At 39.4% G+C, this 24,108-nt stretch overlaps 2 protein-coding genes across 2 annotated transcripts in view; one reads left to right on the top strand and one right to left on the bottom strand.

Moving 5' to 3' along the window:
* The window catches only part of WDR19 (WD repeat domain 19), a gene marked incomplete at its 5' end in the record, with an annotated part of 80,623 nt that extends 61,176 nt beyond the window's left edge, over window positions 1-19,447 (top strand). Inside the window, 9 exons of the mRNA XM_079699659.1 lie at window positions 378-455; window positions 2,013-2,109; window positions 3,012-3,136; window positions 5,790-5,871; window positions 7,645-7,795; window positions 9,449-9,572; window positions 10,341-10,417; window positions 10,740-10,864; window positions 19,140-19,447. Of these exons, the coding sequence (XP_079555785.1) occupies window positions 378-455; window positions 2,013-2,109; window positions 3,012-3,136; window positions 5,790-5,871; window positions 7,645-7,795; window positions 9,449-9,572; window positions 10,341-10,417; window positions 10,740-10,851 (846 nt within the window). The 3' untranslated portion in view covers window positions 10,852-10,864; window positions 19,140-19,447. The remainder of the gene's footprint in view (window positions 1-377; window positions 456-2,012; window positions 2,110-3,011; window positions 3,137-5,789; window positions 5,872-7,644; window positions 7,796-9,448; window positions 9,573-10,340; window positions 10,418-10,739; window positions 10,865-19,139) is intronic.
* Window positions 19,448-20,703: 1,256 nt separating this feature from the next.
* The window catches only part of RFC1 (replication factor C subunit 1), an 82,666-nt gene continuing 79,261 nt past the window's right edge, over window positions 20,704-24,108 (bottom strand). The window contains exons 24-25 of the mRNA XM_079719426.1: window positions 23,207-23,398; window positions 20,704-22,185 (exon numbers count right to left, since the gene is read on the bottom strand). Coding sequence (XP_079575552.1) covers window positions 22,105-22,185; window positions 23,207-23,398 — 273 coding nt within the window. The 3' untranslated portion in view covers window positions 20,704-22,104. The remainder of the gene's footprint in view (window positions 22,186-23,206; window positions 23,399-24,108) is intronic.

The raw sequence follows: 24,108 nt of genomic DNA on the forward strand, positions 1-24,108 counted from the left end.
TATATTGTTGTGTAAGGCCCAGCTGCTGCGCTCAAGACGGCATTCTCTCCATGTCACAGTCACTTAAGAAAGTTTTTACTGAAACGTCCAAGAAGTACATTCTCTCTGTGTGTAAAAAAACTACCACAGTATTTTGATACGGCAGCTTAGAAAAGCTATAGCTTCTAAGAGTGGATTTCTATTAATGGAGACTCTACAAATGAATGAAGACATACCCTGAGCTTACATCATGTTTCAGGCACTTGACTATAGGTATTTTTACAAAATTTTTAAATTTCGTCTCCTCAGTAGATTATTTGTCCTCCCCACCTCACCATCCACGACCACCCCTTCCTAAGTTTAAGATGCTGGACTTGTTTCTTTCTCTTCCTAAACAGGTTGGTCAGGCCAAAGATGAACTGCTGACCAGTCAACTGATAGACCACCTTATGGGGGAGAGTGATGGCATGCCTAAGGTACTAAAAGTGTTTTTGCCACTGAGATTCTCAAGTATCTTAGTTATGGTTTTACTTTATTCTGCCCTGTTTTTATCTATTATGGCTTTTGCATCATAGATGTAAAAATTTTTCTTTCTGGGTGCAGCTTTAGGTCATCTAGACAGACCCTGCGTTTTAGATATTGTGTACATTCACTTTTTGAAATTGGCATTGCCCCCTGTGAAATAGCCACGCCCTTCTGGGTAACAATCCTCACCACCCACAATTTTTCTCAAATGTTACAGAGTTTTATTTATTCTAAGAACTATGAAAATGATTACTAAAACCATGAGTTAGCACTAATCCCTAAAAATCAGTGTACTTTGTTCATATTTCAGAAATTTGGGGACTTAATAAAAATCCTATTTACCGTAAAAGTAACTCACTGAAAATATAAAATAGAAATAAATCATTAAGAACATGTTTCCGAAATAGGTAACTCTTGGATTTTGTGCAGAAGTTGGTCTTCTCTCAGTCCTAAGGAGGACAGACTCCTTTCAGAATGCCCCTAGAGCCTTTATTTTTTACTTTTGCTTTGGTGTTTTAAGGGGATCTGCTTGTGAAGGAAACTCGAGTACAGTTGACCCTTGAACGACACGGGTGTGAACTGCACAGGTCCGCTTATACACAGATTTTTTTCAATAGTAAATACTATAGTACTACCTGATCTCAGGTTGGTTGAATCTGAGGATACAGAGGAACTGCAGATACAGAAGGGTGACTATAAATTAAACACTAATTTTCAACTGCGTGGAGGTCGGCGTCCCCTAACCCCAGCATTGTTCAAGGGTCAGTTGTAAGTGATTTGGATACAGGTGCTGGAATGTCATAGCTGGAGAGGATTGTAGCCATCCTGATCCCTGAGTCCATTTTCTGTATTTTACAGATAAAGACACTGAGACCCAGGGAGGCTAAGTTAATCTGCCAAAGGGCACAGGCCCTTAAACTGTGCCGAATCACCTCATGTCCACTTATTCTAATAATCAGCAAACCAGCATCAAGTATGTGAAATTGTTTAGAGTTAACATAGGAATGGGAAATGGGCCAAAGAAAATTTTATAGGCCAGAGAAATTTATATAGGTGTAAAAATTTTTGAAATCTTGCGAAGTTGGTACATTGTTTAAGAGCACCTTTCCATTTGAAGCACATGAGAGAGAACTCTATGGACTAGGGTTAGCATGCAGACTCTGAAGCCAGACCACTGTGCTTCAGATCCTGGCTCTGGAGAGGTGCTGTTGTGTTTCAGTTTCTCATCAGTGAAATTAGTACAAAATCGCACCTTGTTCCCAGGGAGGGTATGAGGATTTAACCAAGTTATTACTTCTAAGGATACTTAGAATACTCACCTGGCACATATTAAACCCTGAATAAATACTTGATAAATAATTCTTTATTTGTTGGCTTTAAAAAAAAAAACAATTTCAACCCTCAGTTACTGGAAAGTGAATGTGATTCTAACAGAAATGCAAAATTTTAGATGTTTCTCCCCTTAGCAAATGCAGAAAGTGATGTTTCTCTAACGGCTTGTATGTCAGGATGCCAAGTACCTGTTCCGCTTGTACATGGCCCTGAAGCAGTACCGAGAAGCTGCCCGGACTGCCATCATCATTGCCAGGGAAGAGCAGTCTGCAGGTAGGTCCCCAGTAGGCATGCTTTTTTCCCCAAACAAGTAGTAGAAGCCAGCTCCAGTCCCTTCTCTGTCCATTTCTAATCTAGGATTGCTTTGAACCCAAAAGGCTAGGCAGATGACCATTTCTGGGCTTCAGGGAAGTAAAATCATTCACCATCACAGAACAGCCCCACTGAAGCCTTCTCATGTTCGGTGCTAGTTCCTCTCCTCCTCACCGTTCTGTCTCCTGGACGATGACTTCTCTGACCTCTCCAGCCCACAGACCCCCCTGCACTTCCACTACACTTTCTTTCCATCCTAGGTGTTTGGCCTTAACAATACAAAACATATTACAAGGTGGAAGACGATGTGGTATTCTTATTGACCTAGTTCTTTATAACACGCAGGGACTGTTTATAGATTCTCTAGAATGGTTCTGTTCATGTCTATGCTCTGTAAATACTCATTGAAAAAGTCAGAATTAGTCTGACATCTTCACTAATATTTGCAAGCTGATTCTTTTAGGTTTTTTTTTTTTTTTTTTGCACGGTATGCAGGCCTCTCACTGTTGTGGCCTCTCCTGTTGTGGAGCACAGGCTCTGGACGCGCAGGCTTAGCAGCCATGGCTCACGGGCATAGCCTCTCCGCGGCATGTGGGATCTTCCCAGACCGGGGCACGAACCCATGTCCTCTGCATCGGCAGGCGGACTCTCAACCACTGTGCCACCAGGGAAGCCCAAGCTGATTCTTTTAGATGTTCATAAATATGGAATACAATTTTGGAAAATATGGAATTAAATGTCATTCTTTATTACTTGGTAACTTAATAAGATGATTAACAAAATCCACCTGTAAAATGGTGGCCCATAGAAAGTCCTCAGATTTCATCCTTTGCAGTAATGTCATCTTACCACCTCTTTTCAAGGAAACTATCGGAATGCACATGACGTTCTCTTCAGCATGTATGCAGAACTTAAATCTCAGAAGATCAAAATTCCCTCTGAGATGGCCACCAACCTCATGATTCTGCACAGTTACATACTAGTGAAGGTGAGGCCCTTTGAGTGACTTGGGACACAGTCTGCCAGGTGCGCTAATCACCTGAAGGGCTTTCCTTCTGGGCACCTCTCCATTGGATTAGAGCCATTTCCTAGATCTCTGTAGCGTTAACCGAAAAAGCAAGATACAGAATAATTATACAATATGCTGCCTTTTGTGTACCAAAAGGCAGAAGTATATATATATTTTTTTCATTGCAAATAAAGTTAGAAATATACCTTTAAAAAAACCTAGGAAAAATAGTTTCCTAAAGGGATCAAGGCGTGGGGCAGAGGAGGTGTGGCACCAAACCCAGTCAGGGGAGAACAGGTTTCTCCATATAGTATATCTTTTTATACTGTTTTGATTTTGAAGCATATAAATGTATTACTTGGTCAAAAAAAGATTTACGGAAAACATTTTTGTTAACCAGAGCTTCCTAAGTTTATTAATTCTAGGATAGTGGATTTTATACAATTCCACTGCGTTTTAATACTATTTAGTTTTCATCTGAATATAAAATAGATATTCAATGAGAAAATTTAGAGAATATAGAAAAGTATAATGAAAAAATAACTTGCCCCCTTTAAATCCATCACCAGATATAACAATTGTTAACACTGTGTTGTATATATCCTCCATATTTCTAAAATACATGTGTGCACCTTTTTTTTACACTAGGAATATATTTATGTCCATAAAAATCACTGATATTTTTTAATCAGTGATTTTCAATAAAAACAAAATAGAACATGCAAACCTGAAATACTTCTATTTATAATTTACATAAATGTTATATGTGTATATATATATATACACACACACATATTTATATACAGACACATATCTTTGTAAAAATACAGGTAGATTCCAACTTACATACTTTTCCAAATTTTCATTTATGTCAAAGTACATCTTCCCATATTAATGCTAAGTCGGTTTTCAGGCCAGACCACAAGAGCTTATGCAATTTTGAAGCTTTCTAGGTTACAGCAATCACATTATGAATGGTTTAGATCCTTATTATGGTCCATAACAGCACTGCCCAATAGAACTTTCTGCAGTGCTAGAAGTGTTCTGTATCCACTAGCCTGGCTGTGGAGCACTTGAAATACAGATAGTGCAACTGATAAACTAAACTTTAAATTTTATATAATCTTAATTTTTATTTAACTAGCCACATGTGACTAGTGGCTACCATTTTAGGCCCCATAGGTCTATAGTTCTGATTGTAAGAGAAAACTTAGAATTCCAACTTGCAACCACCAGGAGTGCATTTCCCTTCGGAGCCGCATGGGGTCCCTTCTCTGGTACAGAAAGGAACAGAAAGGGGGAGGGAGGACTTTCTCAGCTTCAGACATCAGTGCTGGTGCCAATGTGCTGGGGGCACAGAATCCAGCCTTTAGGGGTGGAGGGGAGGATAGAAACAAGTTAATGGAAGATGGGAACAAAAATAGGGATTGCTGTAAGAAGCCCTCTAGGACCAGGGCTTTCTTCCACCAAAAGCCATAGGGATGGTTCTTGAGTCTTTTTCTTTTCCTCCGGCCCTAAGAGCTGGCCCACCACTTCCACTGGACCAGACATCCTCTTCCCCTTCCACTGAAGAGCACCCGTGTGACTTTTCCCCTCTGCTCTAGTCTCTTATTCAAGCACCAGATATTTTCAAGATTTTTAACTGCTTGTGGTATCAAAAGGGAAACTATTAGACCTTATCAAATAAGAATGGATGTAAAAATGGACAGCCCTCTCTGACACAAAGGACTGGAGAAAGTCAGTCACATTTCAGGGGAAATGGAGACTTGGCTTTGGTGGATGCTTCCTCCCTAGAACTGAGACAGGGACTTTGGCTGAAGGACAGCCTGGGGCCTTTGCACATGGGTGGCTGAGCCGGGCAGTCTGAGGCCCAGGGAGTCAGTGGAGGGTGACTTTAGACTCAGTTAATATTTATGAATTACATTGCAGTGCTCAGTAAATTATACCATCATCCACATGCTTAGACCGGATGGATGTTATGCCTGGGAGTTATTCTCTACTCACCCTTCACCTTCTCACCAGATATCATCAGTTCTGACTCCTTGTCTGTCTCCTCTCCATCCCCACTGCCTGCCCTCTGTGGACCGCCTCCTGTCACTGGACGACAGCAGTGACATTGTGGTCCGGCCCTGCCGACTCCCCAGCCTCATGTCATCCTAAGTAGACCCCCTCCTTTCATCACAGATCCCACTCGTACTTACCTAAGCTCAGGCCCCTCCAGCCATCGTTGCCCCTTCCCTTACACAGGCAGCGCCTTCTTCCTGTAACAACTCATCCTCTCTCCTGCCTAACTCATAACTCAGCTTTCAGGTCTCACAACAACTTGTTAGTCCCCCATAATGGCCAGTAAGAGATGGACCAAGGATTTGAACTCATGTGGAGTGATCTCAGGGAAAGTAAAAAGGTGAGTGTAGAGTAGGGGTGAGGCCAGTGAGGCCAGGGGGCCAGGTAGCAGCTGCTGGAAGGAGGATAAGTAAGGGAGAAACCCCAAGTGGCATTAAAGTAAGGCTGCAAGGAGCCCGTGACCACCCGTTCAGGGTCACAATCAAGGAGTTGTTTATTTGGGTGAATGAAACATGGATTAGGGTTAATCAAAGTCTCTAAGAAGAGTAAAATTTATCATTTATTTCAGATTCACGTTAAAAATGGAGATCATATGAAAGGGGCACGTATGCTTATCCGGGTGGCCAACAACATCAGCAAATTTCCGTCACGTAAGTACTGAGAGGAGCCTGTTGTCCCCATTTCTGCCTGACTGTAGCATGCCAAGATCATCCTCACGGACTCTGCCAGCCGCTGTTCTCTACACGTAGTAACTCATTTAATCCTCACAACAACCCCATGAAGGGTGTAACCGGTGTCTGTCCCCAAGACCACCCCCAGGTGTGATAATTCATGAGGGGGATTCATATAACTCAACATATAGTAGTGCTAAAGCTAAGATTTATTACAGGGAAAGGATACAAAGCAAAATAGGCAGAGGGGAAAGGTGTGTGTGTGGGGGGGTGCGCCCGGAGGTCAGGGGTGAGCGTCCACAGCCCCCCTGCCACCCCCCACCCCCCCAGTGAAGTCGCACTGGACACACTCAGCACCTCCGGGCAGCACGTGGAAGGTGGTGTCTACCAGGGTGCTTGTGAGAGACTCGGTACCCAGGGGTGGTCTTGGGGAGCTGGCCACATCAGCACCCCCTGCTTGGCATGTACCAAATTTGCAGACTCCCAGAAAGCAGGTGCTCCGCATAAACCCTGCTGTTTGTACAAAAAGGTCAGGCACAGGCAGCCACTCTTCTCCGTTCTGGAAATGGCGGGAACTCTCCCAAAATCCAAGTTCCCAGATCCCAGTTTCAGGCAGATCCTTCTAAGGAAAACAGTCTCAAGATTGCACACAAGTGGCCTATTGTTATTTTCCCTATTTTACAGATAAGCAAACTGGGGCAAAAGAAGTGAGGTAACACTTGCCCAAGACCATACTGTCAGCCAGTAAGTCTGACTCTGTGTTCTCAACCACTGTAGACGATTGCCTCTGAAAAAGGTCCCAGTATTCTAAAAGACTTGTCATTATAACATTTTTCAGTGATTAGATTTTGTCATATTCCATGACGGGGTCAACAGACGTTTTTTGTAAAGGGTCAGATGTCGAATGTTCAGGGCTTTGTCGGCCACGTGGTCTCTGTTGCAACTATTCAACTCCACCGTTTCGGTGTGACCCATACATAAATGGATGAGCGTGGCTGTGTTCCAACAGAACTTTCTTCTTTTGGACACTAAAATTTGAACCTCATAAACCTTTCACATGTCACAAAATATTCTTCTCCTTTTGATTTTTTTTCCAGTCGTTTAAAAATGTAAAAGTCTTTCTTAGCAAATGGGCTAAGAAACAGAGGGCCAGATTTAGCTCACAGGTCATAATTCACCAACCCCTGTTCTCTAAATGTGTTCTTTTTTGTTACATAAAAAAGACTAAAATAATTGTACACCATGCTGGCAAAGGGTGTGATAGGACAGGCATTCTCATGACTGCTGGTGGGATGGAATGGACATTGTTGTGGCCTTTCTAGAAAGCAGTTTGGCAATTTGTGCTAGGAGTATTTTTTCTTTAAAGTCACGTTCTTTGAGCCAGTAATTTGACTTTTAGGTATCTGTCCTGAAGAAACAGGTGCATGCAGAGAGGTTAGTGCATGAAATTGTTAATCTCCCCACCCATTCATCAGCAGTCCTGTCAAATGCAAAACTCTCTCAGAGGCGGGAAGGACGCACGCAAAAGGTTACCTCAAGGGAGTGTGGGTCCTGGTGTTACAGGCAAAACACAGTATAATCAGGGGAAAGACATTGTGGTGAACAGTCACCTGACTCCACTACCATGCCCTTTCCTCGTTAAACAGTCCACTTCTGGTTCTTTGTCAGAAAAAGCAAATTTAGAGAGGTGCAATCCTGGCATCACGCCAGTAGAGGCAACGTGCTCTTTCTGCTCCTCCGTTTGTGTTGCAGACATCGTGCCAATCCTGACGTCTACCGTGATCGAGTGTCACAGGGCCGGCCTGAAGAACTCTGCCTTCAGCTTTGCAGCCATGTTGATGAGGCCCGAGTACCGCAACAAGATAGATGTCAAATACAAAAAGAAGATTGAGGCAATGGTCAGGTAGGCGGCAACAGCTGTTTCTACCATCTAATCGCATTTCACAAGTGTATCTTTCAGAACGTAGCTGCTATTATGTGGGCTCAACAAGAACACAGATTGGGGGTAACAATTAGGATTGTACTCAGCTACCAGCACCTGGAAACCCAACGATGGCTTTATCTGATTTATGTGACTCATGCACAGGGCATCATAGTCCAGGGCTGGTGGTGCCGTGTCCCGATGTCACCAAGGACCGATCCCTCTGCCTTTTGGCTTTACCATCCAGAGTACAGAGGTTTCCTCCTCATGGCTGCACAGTGGTGGTTGTCATGGTGGGGTGACATCATGTACCCCATTCAACGCAGAAAGAAGGAGGGAAATTAAAAGATGAAAAGGTCTTTTGCCTTTTTAGTTAGGAAGGACACCACCCCCAGGACTTGCATTTACATCTCACTACTCAGCTGCGTGGCTACCTCTCGCTGAAAAGCATACTGCTGAGTAAAAACCAAGTTCTGTTGGCAAGGAAGAAGGAAAAGATGGCTATTAGGGAGGCAACAAACAGTGTGTCTGCCACAGACAGACAAAGAATGGATATTTCTCAGTGTAAGAAACTTCATAATTATACCACCTATTGCCAAAAGGGACTTCACTTCGAAATCCTGTGTAGCTCCAAAGGCACGTAAGGCATATCCTCACCTCAGAAAGCCTGGTTTTCAACAGGAAAACTAGGAGAAAGTAGCACTCATCTTTACAAAAGGAAAAATTAACTGCAATCCTGTAGTAGTTCTGTACTACCACTTGTTCATAGCGATGACATCTGGGGTACCTGTTAGTCCCATTTTGACCAGGGAACTCAGGTGTACCTGAATCTTGACCCAGAACTCTCTCATCTCAGCCAAGGGAGATGGCTACACCAGTAATGGCAAAGGGAAGCAAATACTACTTATTGTTAACTGGGCTCATGGCAGAGAACTCTAACCTGGATAGGGGCTACATGGAACACCCCTTTTTTTTTTCAAAGCTGATAAGCCTAAATAGCTTCAGACCAAATCAGTCTGATCCAACATACCTGCCATCAGGGAGAGTGAGGTGGGGAGAAAAAGCTAGAGCACATTTATCCCCCAGTTTCGTGCCACACCAGCCTAGGTGCCAGCTTGAAGAGGCGCTGGTTATTCTCTCCCCGTGCAAGAGTACTCTTAGCTATGAGGTCTAATACGGTATCTGCTGGCTGCATGTGGCTATTTAAATTTAAATTAACTAAAAGTGAATAAAATGTAAAATTTAGTTCCTCACACTATCCATATTTCAAGTGCTCTGAGCTCCATGTGGCTCATGGCTACCGTATTGGAGAGCGCAGTATTAGAACAGTGCCATTGTCACAGAGAGTTGTGCTGCACAGCCCTGGACAGCCATTACGACTTCAGTACACAAAGGGAAAGACAGAGAAGCAGCAAGCTCACTACTCCAGTGGCAAGGAAGACACGAGACAGCCAGACCCACCCCGTTTTCTCCCACATGATGTGCTGTGAACTCCAGCTCCCAGAGGTGGCCATGGAACGCTAGCCTGAGCAGTCCTCATTCCTCTCCCTCCTCCGGAGGGGGGCCGGAGCGTGTATCTCTAGTCTCAGAGTCTGACTATGAAGAAGGTGCATTTCATGTGATTCTTCCTCACAGGAGACCTGATACATCCGAGACAGAAGAGGCCACAACCCCATGTCCATTCTGCGAATTTCTTCTCCCAGAGTGTGAACTCCTCTGTCCTGGATGTAAAAATAACATCCCATATTGCATTGCAACAGTAAGTTTCTTTATCATCGTTTCCCTTTCTTTGCGTATCTATCTATAGCCCATTTGAATACTTGTTGTGTGTCAATACTTTCTTCACTTCTGAAATAATCTTATCCCTCAAATTTCCTGCAACATTTAGCATACAATTTCATGGTCAACAAAGTTGAAAGTTATATTCAAGGCACACAGTAACCTAAGTGAGTATCAGGAAGGCACTGTGGGGCAGGAGGGCACACACTTGGGGATCAGACGGTCCTAGGCTTAGATCGTCTTTCTGCCACTTACTGGTTACATAACCTGGTGCGATTTGCTTTTTTACCTTGCTAGGTCCATCAGTTAACAGTACCTGCCTACTGAGGTAAACTGCAGGTTGACGAGAGGATATGTTTGAGGCCTTAATACAATTCCCAGCATGCTGTAGCACTTAATAAGTGATGGCTTTTATTGTACACTTTAATATTAAGACCTATTATTAGAAAATTTTAAAATATCAGATTATTTGTTCATCACTAGGCTAACGTAAGCTTTATTTTAAAGGAAAATAAATCTAGGTAATGTCACAATAGTGAAGATTATTCTCTTTATACATGAATCTGATAAATCTGGCTTTAGTCCTTTTGATGCCATTTCTTTCTAATTACCCACCTATGTGAAATATCAATAATTTCATAATTTAGAGGTCTGTCTGGCTTTTAACTGTAACCATGTATTATAACTGAATAATGGGGGGAGTTTTTAAAATAAAGATGAATTTTATTCTTCAATGTACTGTTTCCAGGGTCGACATATGTTAAAGGATGATTGGACGGTGTGTCCACATTGCGACTTCCCTGCACTGTATTCAGAATTCAAGATGTAAGTGCGCATTATTTCACTCAGCCATACAGATTTATCGAATAATAGGCCTTTTATTCAACCACTTTTATACTGAGGTCTCTTTATTTGTTCATGTTCTTAAAAATCTCTAAAGACTCAAATTGTCTTCTTGGAAGAAACTTCTGTGATCTTTGAGAACATTTTCCTTAAAGGGGATTTCACATGAGACTGAATATTCCTAATTCTTAAGTCTCATGATGAACATGTACTAAGAAGTAGAAAGGAATAGTTGGTTTCCACATCACAATAACCCAAAAGTAAAGGAATATTTAATCTATTCTGTCTTTCCCTCTCCAAACAGCATGTTAAACACTGAAAGCACATGTCCTATGTGTTCAGAAAGATTAAACTTTGCTCAGCTGAAGAAAATCTCAGACTGTACCCAGTACCTGCGGACAGAAGTGGAGCAGTGAGTGGCATGTGCAGGTAAGTGCCAGACCATCCACTTACCTTCCCAGGGCACGAGATCCACGGGGTGGACACAGCTTTACAGTGTGTTTTGCCATTGGCTCCTTTTTGTGCATCGTGTAACTTGTCAGATTTGAACGAACAAAACTTGTCAGATTTGAAACAAACCTTTGATGTACTTTAAAAAAAGCTAAAACGCAGGTTGTACAGTCTCCATGGTGACAAAGGTTATTTGGCCAAGCAGCATCATGGATTCCAACCAAAACGTATATTATCAAATCACATGGGCTTCTTTTTAACCAGTCCGTTAAAACTGTAGCTAGCTGTTAACAGTGGGGTTTTTGAGTTCTATAATTCAGGAGAATATATTGTAAAAATTTTTGCTTCCAGAGGCTTGAAAAATCCCCATTTCTTTTTCTTTCCAAGTATCATTTTTGTTGCATGGAAGCAGCACAATACCCCTTCCACTCCCACTCCATTGGGAAGAATTTACTCATAGGGCCACACATACTGCAAGGGGAGGCAGGGAAACGTAGTCTCCAGGTGGAAAGCCAAAAGCCCCTGCCAAAAACTCTTTAAGATTCTGTAATTAAAAGGAAAACGTAAGATTAGTCCCTGTCACAGCACTAAACATAGTTAAAACGGAACCCTAGGTTTTCACACGAAACCTGTTCTCACAATCTTCACTGCATCAGTAAACAGCAGCTCCATCCTACCAGCTGATCAGGATGGAAATGGGGACACCACCAATCCCCCAGTCGATGGGCAAATCCTCTCAGTCCCCCTCCAGTGTATCTGGTTCCCTTCCTCAGGGGGACTTTCTATTTGCACCTGCAAAAATAAAGAGCCTAAAAGACTCGACATGGGCTTCCCTGGTGGTGCAGTGGTTGGGAGTCTGCCTGCCGATGCAGGGGACGCGGGTTCGTGCCCCAGTCCGGGAGGATCCCACGTGCCGCGGAGCGGCTCGGCCCGTGAGCCATGGCCGCTGTGCCTGAGCGTCCGGAGCCTGTGCTCCGCAACGGGAGAGGCCACAACGGTGAGAGGCCCATGTACGGCAAAAAAAAAAAAAAAAAAAAAAAAAAAGACTCGACATGAACTGCCCCAGCCTCCTCCTCTGCTCACTACACTGCAGCCCCACTGGCCTCTTGGCTGTTCCTTGGACTCCAAATTGCTTTCTGTAGTACCTGCAGTCTCTCACATTCCTGCCAGCAGCACCCAAGGGTTCTAGTTTTCCCATATCCTCACCAACACTTGCTGTTATCTGCATGCTTGATTATAACCATCCTAGTAGGTGTGAAGTAGTATCACATTGTGGTTTTGATGTGCATTTCCCTAATGGTAACAACGCTGAGCATCTTTTCACGTGCTTGTCGGCCATTTGTATATCTTTAGAGAACTGTCTTCAAGCCCTTTATCCATTCTTTTAACTGGGTATTTTGTCTTTTTATCGAGTTGTAAGAATCCTTAATATATTCTAGGTACAAGTCCTCTATCAGATACATGACGTGCAAATATACTATTCTGTGGAAGTATTTTTTTACTTTCTTCATAGCATCCTTTGATGTACAAAAGTTTTTATTATTTTGATGAAGTCCAATTAATTTTTTTTCCTTTGGCTGCTTGTGTTCTTGGTGTCATGTCTAAGAAACCACTGCTTAACCCAGCGTCACAAAGATTGACACTTATGTTTCATTCTAAGAGTTCTATAGTTGCTGTTCTTATACTTAACGTCTTTGATCCATTTAATTTTTGTGTATGAAGTGAGGTAGGGACCCAATTTCCTTTTGTGTGTGGATGACCAGGTGTCTCAGCACCATTTGTTGAAAAGACTGTTCCTTTCCTCTTATTACTGGGTATTGTCTTATTATTATTGTTATAAAGGTTCTTTATTTGTATATTCTAGATCTAAATCTTAGATTTATTTTGCCGATATTTTCTCCCACTCTGTGGCTTCCCACTTCTTTTTCTTAATGGTCTTTTTTTTTTTGGAATATAGTTGATTTATCAATACAATGTTGTGTTTCAGGTGTACAGCAAAGTGAATCAGTTATACATGTATCTTAATGGTCTTTTGATGAACAGATTTTGATGAATTATAATTTATCACTGTTTCATTTTATTATTACTTTCTGTGTCTAAGAAAATTTTTGCCTACTCAAAAGTCAGGAGCATATTTGCCTATGTTTTCTTCTAGAAGCTCTGGGTCTGTGATCCATCTTGAAGTTATTTTTATTTACAGTATGAGGTGGGGATTGAGATTCTTTACCCCCTCAAGTACATATCTAGTCTTCCAACACCATTTGTTGAAAAGTCTTTCCTTTCCCCATTGAACTGCTTGCATGCCTTTGTTGAAAATCAGCTGGGTTTTAAATATGGGTCTACTTCTGGACCCCCTCTTCTTTCCATTGCTTTATTTATCCCCTATTTTTATACTATACTGTCTTCATTACTGTGACGTTATAGTATATCTTAAAGCCAGGTATTGTGGATCCTACAACTTTGTCATTTTTTTCCAAGACTGTTTTGACTACTCTTACTTCTCTCCATTTCTCTCTAAAATTTTAGAATCAGCTTGTCAAATTCTGTTTTAAAATCTTGCTCAAATTGATTGGGATATGTTTATTTTTCTGTTGCCACATAACATTATCACATATTTAGCATCTTAAAACAATATACATTTAATATTTCACAACTTTTTTTTGAGGTATAATTATCACCTTGTATTAGTTTTAGGTGTACAACATAATGATTTGATATATGTTTATACTGTGAAATGATTACCAGAGTAATTTAGTTAACATCTATCACCACACAGTTACAAATTTTTTTTTTTTTTTTTTTTTTTTTTTTTGCGGTATGCGGGCCTCTCACTGTCCTGGCCTCTCCCGTTGCGGAGCACAGGCTCCGGATGCGCAGGCCCAGTGGCCACGGCTCATGGGCCCAGCCGCTCCACGGCATGTGGGATCCTCCCAGACCAGGGCACGAACCCGTGTCCCCCGCATCGGCAGGCGGACTATCAATCACTGTGCCACCAGGGAAGCCCTACAATTTTTTTTTAATTGAGAACTTTTAACACCTATTCTCTTAGCAACTTCCAAGTATACAGTGTTGTTAACTATGATCGCCATGCTGTATATTACATCCCCAGGACTTACTTGTAACTGGAATTTTATACCTTTCGACCACCTTCATTCTGCCCACCCCCACCCTCTGGCAACCAACAAATTGTTCTGTATCTATGAGTTCAGTGGGGTTTTTTTTTAAATTAAACATGTAAGTGAGACCATACAGTATCTGTCTTTCTCTTATTTCATTTAGCATAATGTCCTCAAGGTCCATCCATGTTGTTGCAAATGGCAGTATTTCCTTCTTTATATGTATATACACATGTATACATATGTACCACATATTCTTTATCCAGTGCCATTTTCTTTATCCAGTATTAGTGGACACCTAGGTCATTTCCATGTCTTGGCTATTGTAAATAATGCTGTAATGAACACTGGGGTGCAGATACCTTTTCAAGATAGTGATTTTGTTTCCTTCAGATAAATACACAGAAGTAGAATTGCTGGAACATATGGTAGTTCTATTTTTAACTTTTTGAGGAATCTCTGTAATGTTTTCCATAATGGCTGCATCAATTTACATGCCCACCAACAGTGCACAATGGATACATTTTCTCCATATCCTTGCCAAGACTTGTTATTTCTTGTCATTTTGACAATAGCCATTCTAACAGGTGTGAGGTGATATCTCATCGTAGTTTTGATTTGCATTTCCCTGATTAGTGATGCTGAGCACCTTTTCATGTACGTATTGACCATATGTATGTTTTCTTTAGAAAAATGTCTATTCAGAGCCTTTGCCCATTTTTTTAATTGGATTTTTTTTCTATTGAGTTGTATGAGTTTATATATTTTGTATATTAACCCAAATTATCAGATATATTATTTGCAAATATTTCTCCCATTCTATAGGTTGCCTTTTCATTTTGTTGATGGAGACTTTTTAGATTGATGTAGTCTTACTTGTTTATATTTGCTTTGTTGCCTTTGCTTTTGGTGTCACATACAAAAATACATTGCCAAGACCAATGTCAAGGAGCTTACTCCCTATGGTTTCATCTAAGAGTTTTATGTTGTCAGGCCTTATGTTCAAGACTTTAATCCATTATGAGTTAATTTTTGTGTATGGTGTAAGGTAGTGATCCAGTTTCATTCTTTTGCATGTGGCTGTCCAGTTTCCCCAACACCATTTAAGAGACTGCCTTTCCCCATTGTATATTCTTGGCTTCTTTGTCATAAATTGACCATATATGCACAGGTTTATTTCTGGGCTCTCTATTCTGTTCCATTAATCTGTGTGTCTGTTTTTATACCAATACCATACTGTTTTGATTACTATAGCTGCATAATATAATTTGAAATCAGGAAGTGTGGTGCTTCCAGCTTTGTTCTTTCTCAACATTGCTTTTTGGCTGTTCAGTGTCTTTGTCATTCCATACAAATATTAGGATTGTTTGTTCTGTTTCTGTGAAAAATGCCATTGGAAATTGACAGGAATTGCATTGAATCTGTAGATTGCTTTGGGTAGTGTGGACACTTTAACAATATTAATTCTTCCAATCCATAAGCATAGAAAATCTTTCCATTTATTTATATCTTCAGTTTCTTTCATCAGTGTCTTATAGCTTTTCAGTGCACAGGTCTTTCACCTCCTTGGTTAAATTCATTCCTAGGTATTGTATTCTTTTTGATGCAATTGTAAATAAGATTGTTTTCTTAATTTCTCTTTCTGATAGTTCATTATTAGATACAATAGATTTTTATATATTGATTTTATATCCTGCAATTTTGCTGTATTAGTTCTAACAGCTTTTTTGGTGGTCTTCAGGGTTCCCTATATATAATATGTCATTTGCAAATAGTGACAGTTTAACTTATTCCTTTCCTATCTGAATACCTTTTATTTCTTTTTCTTGCCTAACGGCAAGAGTGACATCCTTGTCTTATTCCTGATCTTCGAGGAAAAGCTTTCAGCTTTTCACCATTGAATGTGATAGCTGTGGGTTTGTCCTATATGGCCTTTATGATGTTGAGTATGTTCCCTATGAGCAGATGTTGAATTTTGTCAGATGCTTTTTCTGTATCAAGATGATATGATTTTTATCCTTCATTTTGTTAATGTGGTGTATCATCTTGATTGATTTCTGGATGTTGGACTATCCTTGCATTCCTCCAATAAATCCCACTTGATTGTGGTGATTCCTTTAATGTATTATTGAATTCAGTTTGCTAATATTTTGTTGAGGGTTTTTGCAACTATGTTCATCAGAAATATTGGCCTGTAATTCTCTTTCTTGTAAGTTTCTTTGTCTGGTTTTTGTATCAGAGTAATGCTGGTCTCATGGAATGAGTTTGGAAGTGTTTCCTCTTCTATTTTTTGGAAAAGTTTGAGAAGGATTGGTATTAATTCTTCTCTAAGTGTTTGGTAGAATTAACCAGTGAAGCCATCTGGTCCTAGATTTTTGTCAGGTTGTTTCTGATTACTGATTCAATCTCCTTGATAGTAATTGGTCTAATTTTCTGCTTCTTCATGATTCAGTATTAGAGGGTTGTATGTTTCTAGGAATTTATCCATTTCTTCTAGGTTGTCCATTTTGCTGGCATTATAGTATTTCATAGTAGTCTCTTTTGTATTTCTGTGGTATCAAATGTAATATCTCCTCTTTCATTTCTGATTTTGAGTCCCCTATTTTTCTTGGTGATTCTAGCTAAAGGTTTGTCTATTTATCTATCTTTTGGGCAAAAAAAAAAAAAGCTATTAGTTTCATTGAACTTTTCTATTGTCTTTTTAGTCTCCATTTCATTTATTTCTGCTCTTTGAGATTTCCTTCCTTCTACTAACTTTGGGCTTAGCTTGTTCTTTTTCTAGTTCCTTAAGGTGTGAAGTTAGGCTGTTCATTTGAGATCTTTCTTGTTTCTTAATGCAGGTGTTTATTGTTATGAGCTTCCTTCTTAGAAACTGTTTTTGTTGCATCCCATAAGATTTGGTATGCTGTATAGCTGTCCCTCAGTATTCGTGGGGGATTGGTTCCAGGATCCCTAGTGGATACCAACATCCACGGATGCTCAAGTCCCTTATATATAATGGTGTAGTATTTGAATATAACCTATGCACATTTTCCCGTATACTTTAAATCATCTCTAGATTCCTTATATTACCTAATACAATGTAAATGCTATGTAAATAGTTGCCAGCATGTAGCAAATTCAAGTTTTGCTCTTTGGAACTTTCTGGTACTTTTTTTTTTTTCCTGAATCTTTTGATCCATGGTTGGTTGGATCTGTGGATATGGAACCCACAGATATGGAGGGCCAACTCTATTTCCATGTATATGTCTCAGGTATTTTTTTTATTTCTCTTTTGATTTCTTCTTTGACCCAGCAGTTGTTGAGCAGCATGTTTGAATCTCCACGTATTTGTGAATTTTCGTTTTCTTCTTGTAATTGATTTGTAGTTTCATACTTTTGTGGTCAGAAAAGATGCTTGATATGATTTCAGTCTTCTAAATTTATTAAGCCTTGTTTTGTGGCCTTATGTATGATCTATCCTGGAGAAATGTTCCAAGTGTGCTTGAGAAGAATGTGTATTCTCCTGCTTTGGGATGGAATGTTCTGTAAATGCGTTAAGTCCATCTGGTCTAACATGTCATTTAAGACCAATGTTTCCTTATTGGTTTTCTGTCAAATGAAAATCTATTGACTGATGAAAGTGGGGTAATGAAGTCCCCTCCTATTATTGTATTGCTCTTTCTCCCTTTAGATACGTTAATATTTGCTTATATTTAGGTGCTGCTAATGTAAATAATAAATAGTTACAAATGTTATATCCTCTTTTGGATTGATGCCTTTATCATTATATAATGGCCTTCTTTGTCCCTTCTTACAGTCTTTGTTTTAAAGTCTATTTTGTCTAAGTATAACTACTCCAGCTTCTTTTGGTTTCCATTAGCATGGAGTATCTTTTTCCATTCCTTCACTTTCAGTCTGTGTGTCCTTAAAGCTGAGTGAATCTCTTGCAGGCAGCATATAGATGGATCTTGGTTTTTATCCATTCTGTCTTTTGATCAGAGTATTTATAAATTATATTTAAAGTTATTATTGATAGATAGGGACTTGCTGCCATTTTGTTCATTGTTTTCTGGCTGTTTTGTAATTCCTTTGTTCCTTCTTTTCTTGCTCCTTTTTCTCCTTTTGTGATCTGACAATTTTCTGTAGTCATATGCTTAGATTCCTTTCTTTTTTGTCTACCATAGGTTTCGCTTTGTGGATACCATGAGACTTACATAAAATACAACAGTCTGTTTGAAGTTGATAACAACAAGTTCAAATGCATTTTTACTCTCACCATCCACATTGTGATGTCACAATTTTATATCTTTTTATCTTGTGTATCTATTAACAAATTATTATAGTTATTTTTACTATTTTGTCTTTTAACTTTCACACTAGGTTTATAAGTACCTACCATTACAACATTAGAGTATTCTGAATTTATATATTTACCTTTACCTTTGAGATTTACAGTTTCATATATTTTTGTATTATTAATTAGTGTCCTTGTGTTTCAGCTTAAAGAAGTCCCTTTAACATTTCTTGTAAGGCCAGTCTAGTGGTGATGAACCTCTTTAGCTTTTCCTTGCTTAGAAAACTTCCTCACTCCTTCAATTTTGAAGGATGGCTTTCCCCGGTAGAATATTCTTGGTTGGCAGTTTTATTCTTTCAGCACTTTGACTATATCAGGCCACTCTCTTCTAGCCTGCAAAGTTTCTGCCAAAAGAATCTGCTGACAGTCTTATGAGGGGGGAGGGGGTTCCCCTGTACGTAACAAGTTGTTTTCTTTTGCTGCTTTTAAGATTGTCTTCTTGTCTTTAACTTCTGGCAGTTTAATTATAACTTGTCTTGGTATGGGCCTCTTTGGGTTGAGTTGCTGAGCACTAACTAACTTTGCACTTTCTCATTCTTCTCAGTAAGGTGGCTGTTATCATCATCCTCACTTTATAACAGGTTCAACAGCTTGCCCATACAGTTCTAGTCAGTTGAAAAGCCAGGACTGAAACTCAATTAACAGACTGGCAATTTCTTACTTGAATGTAGTGATCCTGCTCCACATTACAGAAATAAGCAAGAAAATCTTTATTATGCTTGGCTTTACTCCTAAATGCTAGTAGTTACTTGAAACCCTTCTAAAAGCATATGGGTTTTTTTAATTTTTTTGTCCTTTCTAGGTATTATGGTCCTGAGAAGATACCATTTTTCCACAGGAGGCTGTGTTTCTACCCCTGGCAGATTTCAAGATGGTCCTTCCTGAATACAGAAAAAACAAGGTCACCTCTCCAGGTCACCACTTTCAACTTCTGTAGAGTGGGAAACAGTGACATAGAACATGCTGTTTATACTTTGTATATTTCCTCTTCTGAGTCTTACATATTCTATGCTCTATACTGTTAATAGTAACCCATGACATAACTATAAATATTCAGCTTTTTGATATCTTTTCTATTTTGAAATACCTCCTTTAAAATAAACTTATTAGATATTTGTAATGTTTTCCCAGATTTAAAGACAGAAAAAGAAATAAAGGAAGGTAGCTTTAAACCATACTGTGAAGTTTGGGCAGCACAGATATTAACAGTGTTAAAAAGTTTGAAGTGAGAGGCTTACACAAATCAAGGCTATTTAGCAGAATCAGCCTGAGAATAAAAACATCAAAAATCAGTAAAATCAGCATTTTTAAAGAATGAAACTATAAGCTTATGTTTCTTGAGTCATTATACTACATAGTATGGAATTCCTGTCACAAAATTAAATCATTTGACTTCCCCTGAAGATGTACATTATTCAGAATCTTCCCCATGGTGGGTGGAGGGTTCCTTTCCCATGTCACACACACCCAATACTATACATATCAGTATATGCTTCCTTGCCATCCAAAGCCAAAGTATCAAAGTCTGAGCAGCTGACAGAATCATGTAGCCTAACTAACTCTGAATGTATCAGATGATATGATTTTACAGTATAGCCACCAGCATTCTGAGCATTACAGAGGTACCTACAAGCCTAGGGTAGAACCCAAAGTGCCAATAAAGTTTTACAGCATCCAGGTATCCATATGCATGCCTCCAGCTTTATGTTTTTCCTTCCCAAAGGCTGGCTAGAGGCCCTGGCCTTCCTAAGTGATACAAGTCATTATCATTAAACCCACCCGTGGTCCCTTTGTTTTGTGTTATCACTTGAGGGATGTTGTAAGGTTACAGGAATAGTAAGAGTCATAGGCACTTGGGATCTGTAAGGGGAAGCACATTATATTTTGGGAGTTAGTTATGGGCCTCAGACATTCACTAATGAGCATAATTGTACCAGAACTTATTTAGGAAGATACTCCTCCTAGTACACATAACTACGTGCTCCTTATTAATAACTTCAAGAGGCCCAATGTTGCTGTAAATAATACACTGACAGAACTTAAAAAATGAAGGATGAAGTAGTATTAGTAATAAAGTAGTAGTTTGTTATAGACTACCAAATGGCTAAGACTCAATGGATCGCAAAGAAAGCAAGTATAAAGTTTTATGCTGCAAGGATGATGTGTGGCATCCAGTGGCTCCAATAAGGATTTACTAGTTGCTCCAAATCATAATGAACAAGTAAAGGACACTATCTGTTGTTCTGGCTGCAAGGAGATTACAGTCCCTTTCCTGGGAAGCACAGAGCAAGTAGGCAGATATGACTTGCATATCAAAAAGCAATAGAAATGGAAAAATACGCATAAGAAATTTATGCTCACCCCACTGGTGAGGTGAGGCAGTCGTCAATCAAGAAAATCTTCACTGAAGCAGAAGTTTCAAGCAGGGCTTTTAACAAAGAGAGGGTTTAGTAGGCAAAGGCTTAAGGCAACATTTTATTCCCATAATGAACTTAATCTACATGAAAGACATTTTTCACACTGGTAAATACATTTTAAATGTCTCAAGAACTTCGTCTGTCCTCCCAAACAAGACTATCAGTTCCTTAAAGGCAGGGAAATGAATCCTGATTTTACATTCCTTTTAGCACATACCTCGCAGAAGTAGCACATACCCTTGAGCATTTACTGACAAGATTTAAAAAATTGCTACACACCCAAATTCCAGACTAGTTCCACAGCCTCAGGCCCCTCGACAAGCACAGTTACAGGTACAATCTAAAAGTTCCAGTAGGGTTTGTGGAATCTGTCAGGACAGAACTGGATCCCTCAGGGACAAAGTAAACAAAAGCCAGTGTTCATTTAGTCCCAAACCAGAGTGAGGATAAGAGTTTGACCCAGTCTGGACCCTACTGGTTTTAAACTAATGAGTTGAAACTCTGGAAGGCTAGGAATGTCTGACAATCTTTCTGCAGCCACAATACCCTCTAATAATAACAAAGAGCCCTCTCTATGAAATTCTATTCACAGTAGAGGTGTGGTTGACACTCATAGGGGTAATGAACTTGGGAATTAGAGTTCTGACTCTTCAACTGCCAAAGTTATGTTTCACAGAACAGGTCAGTAGGAATATAGTTAGTTAGCTTTTGTATCCAATCATTTGCAAATTAATAAGGAAAAAATATACCAACATAGTATCTTACTGTACAAGATGACAATCTTAAGAATTTGTACATGTATCATGTGAAACATTATTTCTAATTTCTATTTTGCAAGATATTTGACAATGTACAAATAATACCCAGTTCTAGGTGATGACTTTTGTATTTTGATTTATTTACAAAATCTCTCCACATAATAGTAACTAACTACCTCTTTTTTGAAAATCGGCATTGGTCCTATAATGGCCATTAGGATAAATTCTTTAAGCCTACAAAAGCTGCCTTAGTACCTCTGTTCCCAGACATATTACTGTTAACTAAAAATCTGACTCCAAAGCCCACATGTGGTTTCTAATTCTGAATATACAGTCATTTTGAAGTACAATCTCATTAGATTGACAGGGGACAGTGGAGGACCCAAGCAGTCCTATCAACCTCTATAAGAGGTGTACATCAGCCTACTGTTTACATCCTTCTAGCTGTACCACCGTTTATTTGTAATGGGACCATGAGGTTGCCCCATTACACTAAAACATGGTTCCTTTGGAAAAACAAAGCATTCTCTAAGACCAGCTAGACTGGTCAGCAGGTTGAGTAAAAAGTAGCAGTCAGCAGTGAAAAATGGTTTTATTTCTTTGAACTTTTTCCTTTTCCTTTTCTGGACTCTTTTTCTGATTTTGAAGGCTTTGAAGATTTTGTCTTTTTCTGCTGGGAGGGAAAGATGCACAAAATAGTTAATAGCTGTGTTTATGAGTAAATGAAATAAGTTCATCTCTACAATAAATCAAATCTTTACCTGCAACTTAATAAAGAAGAAAGGTTGCAAACACCTAGATCTTGAACTACAGCTACCCTTGATGAGCTTACTAATAACAACTGGCCAGCTGTAGCTTTGAACTATTGAAAAGCTATTTAGACTCTAGAACTAGGATATGTTCCCCAGAACATCGATATATTTAAGAAAGACAAAATAAGCAAGATATAATTTACACACATGGTTATGTTTTCATGAAGAATTTCCTTTTCTTTCAGTTTCAGATTAGAGATCCAAACACACTCAGTTTGAGCAGGGGAGGGAGTAGACTTCTTATGTCTACACAAGACTAGAGAGAGCCACACTGGAGAAGGCCACTATTCCCACCCCTGCACATACAAAACAGAATCGAGGGGCAAGAATGATAAATGCACACACACTAGGGACAGAAGAGGATACAAACTAGATTCCTTTGCCTCAGCCAATGATAAACAGGGGGCTGATACCATACATAATTTTAATCTTTCCTAGCAAAAGATGAGGATGTTTTGCTCTGGGAAACTTCTATGGGCATTTCAACAGCTATAGCAAAAAATAAATAACAGAAAGGAGAAATGGTTTCATTAAAAATGCTTTTCTTGATTATGCTATGAAAATGTGTCTGTGGGTAAAGCACACACCAATGGCAAATAAAAAAAATAGTCCTTTTTCCAACAGAGCATATGACCATCAATATGATGGCCTGTTTTTTTGCTGTCTGGCTCTTCCACTGTTATAAGAAGTTGACTGTTTATAAAAATGAAATCTACACCTTCTTCACCCTCAGAACTGTGATGAACAAAACAAAAAGTATTTTCAGCTTCCTCTGTTACTTGCTAAACAGGCTCTGAATAATTTCAAAAGGCAAGTTATACACAAGATAAGCTATTTTGAGGGAGTATCATAGCTTCTCCTATTTGCAGATGAAAATACTACCTTGATCATAGCATCAGTTTCCAAAGTGTCCTGGTCTTTCTCATCAGATTGAGAGCCATCTTCATTTAACTCTTCATTGTATTCAGAATCCAGCGCTGGGCCTGTGCTGTGTCTGTGTGTCTTTACTGCCTGGAGTGAATACGGAATAAGGTGGACTTCCTTATTGTAAGCTCTTGTGAAGGCTGCTTTCACCTACACAAAAGGAATAGAGGGAGGTTTTTAAAACTCTAACTGCCAAACAACCCCTTTAAACTCTGTAGGCCTAGAGGCTCTGAGAGACCCTAGGAGCACCTTGAAATTGTTTGTAAAATATGTATGCATGTACATGTAAGTATATCTATATGCATTTTCCTATGGAGAAGTTCCATATTTTTCATGACATTCTTAATAGAGCCATGACTCAAAAAATAAGAATCAGTATTTGGGAACATGAGGCAGATTTTTTAAAGTCACTTTAAGTCATCAATTTTTTCTATTCAGTGTTCTCTGCAGTTCTACAAAGTGACAAGCAAAGTTAGTCAGTGAACCAATAAATCAAAAAAGGCTTACAATAAAGTACAAGTTAAAGTTGTCCTTTAATTACCACAAAATATCTAAATTACCTTTACCATAAAAATAGGCTATTTCAAAATACTAAGTAACTTGAAAAGCCTTAACCTCAAGCTTCTAAACCTAACTGTAGAATTAGTCCACAAATTCTAACAATGGATGTCTCTTGTGAGAATTTACCTATAGTCATACCCATAGTCAGGTCAAAATTCTAGAGAAGACAAGCCACAGAGAACATGTCTTCTAGAACAGCACCAAGTAAACAAGCACAAGGGTGACATATTAGATATCACAAACTCATGTTATGTCACTTTAGTTTCTTCATGTTCACTATATAAAGTAGGGGATACATC

Source organism: Hyperoodon ampullatus (genome assembly GCF_949752795.1).
Source record: "Hyperoodon ampullatus genome assembly, chromosome: 1".
NCBI classification, from domain to species: Eukaryota; Metazoa; Chordata; class Mammalia; order Artiodactyla; family Ziphiidae; genus Hyperoodon; species Hyperoodon ampullatus.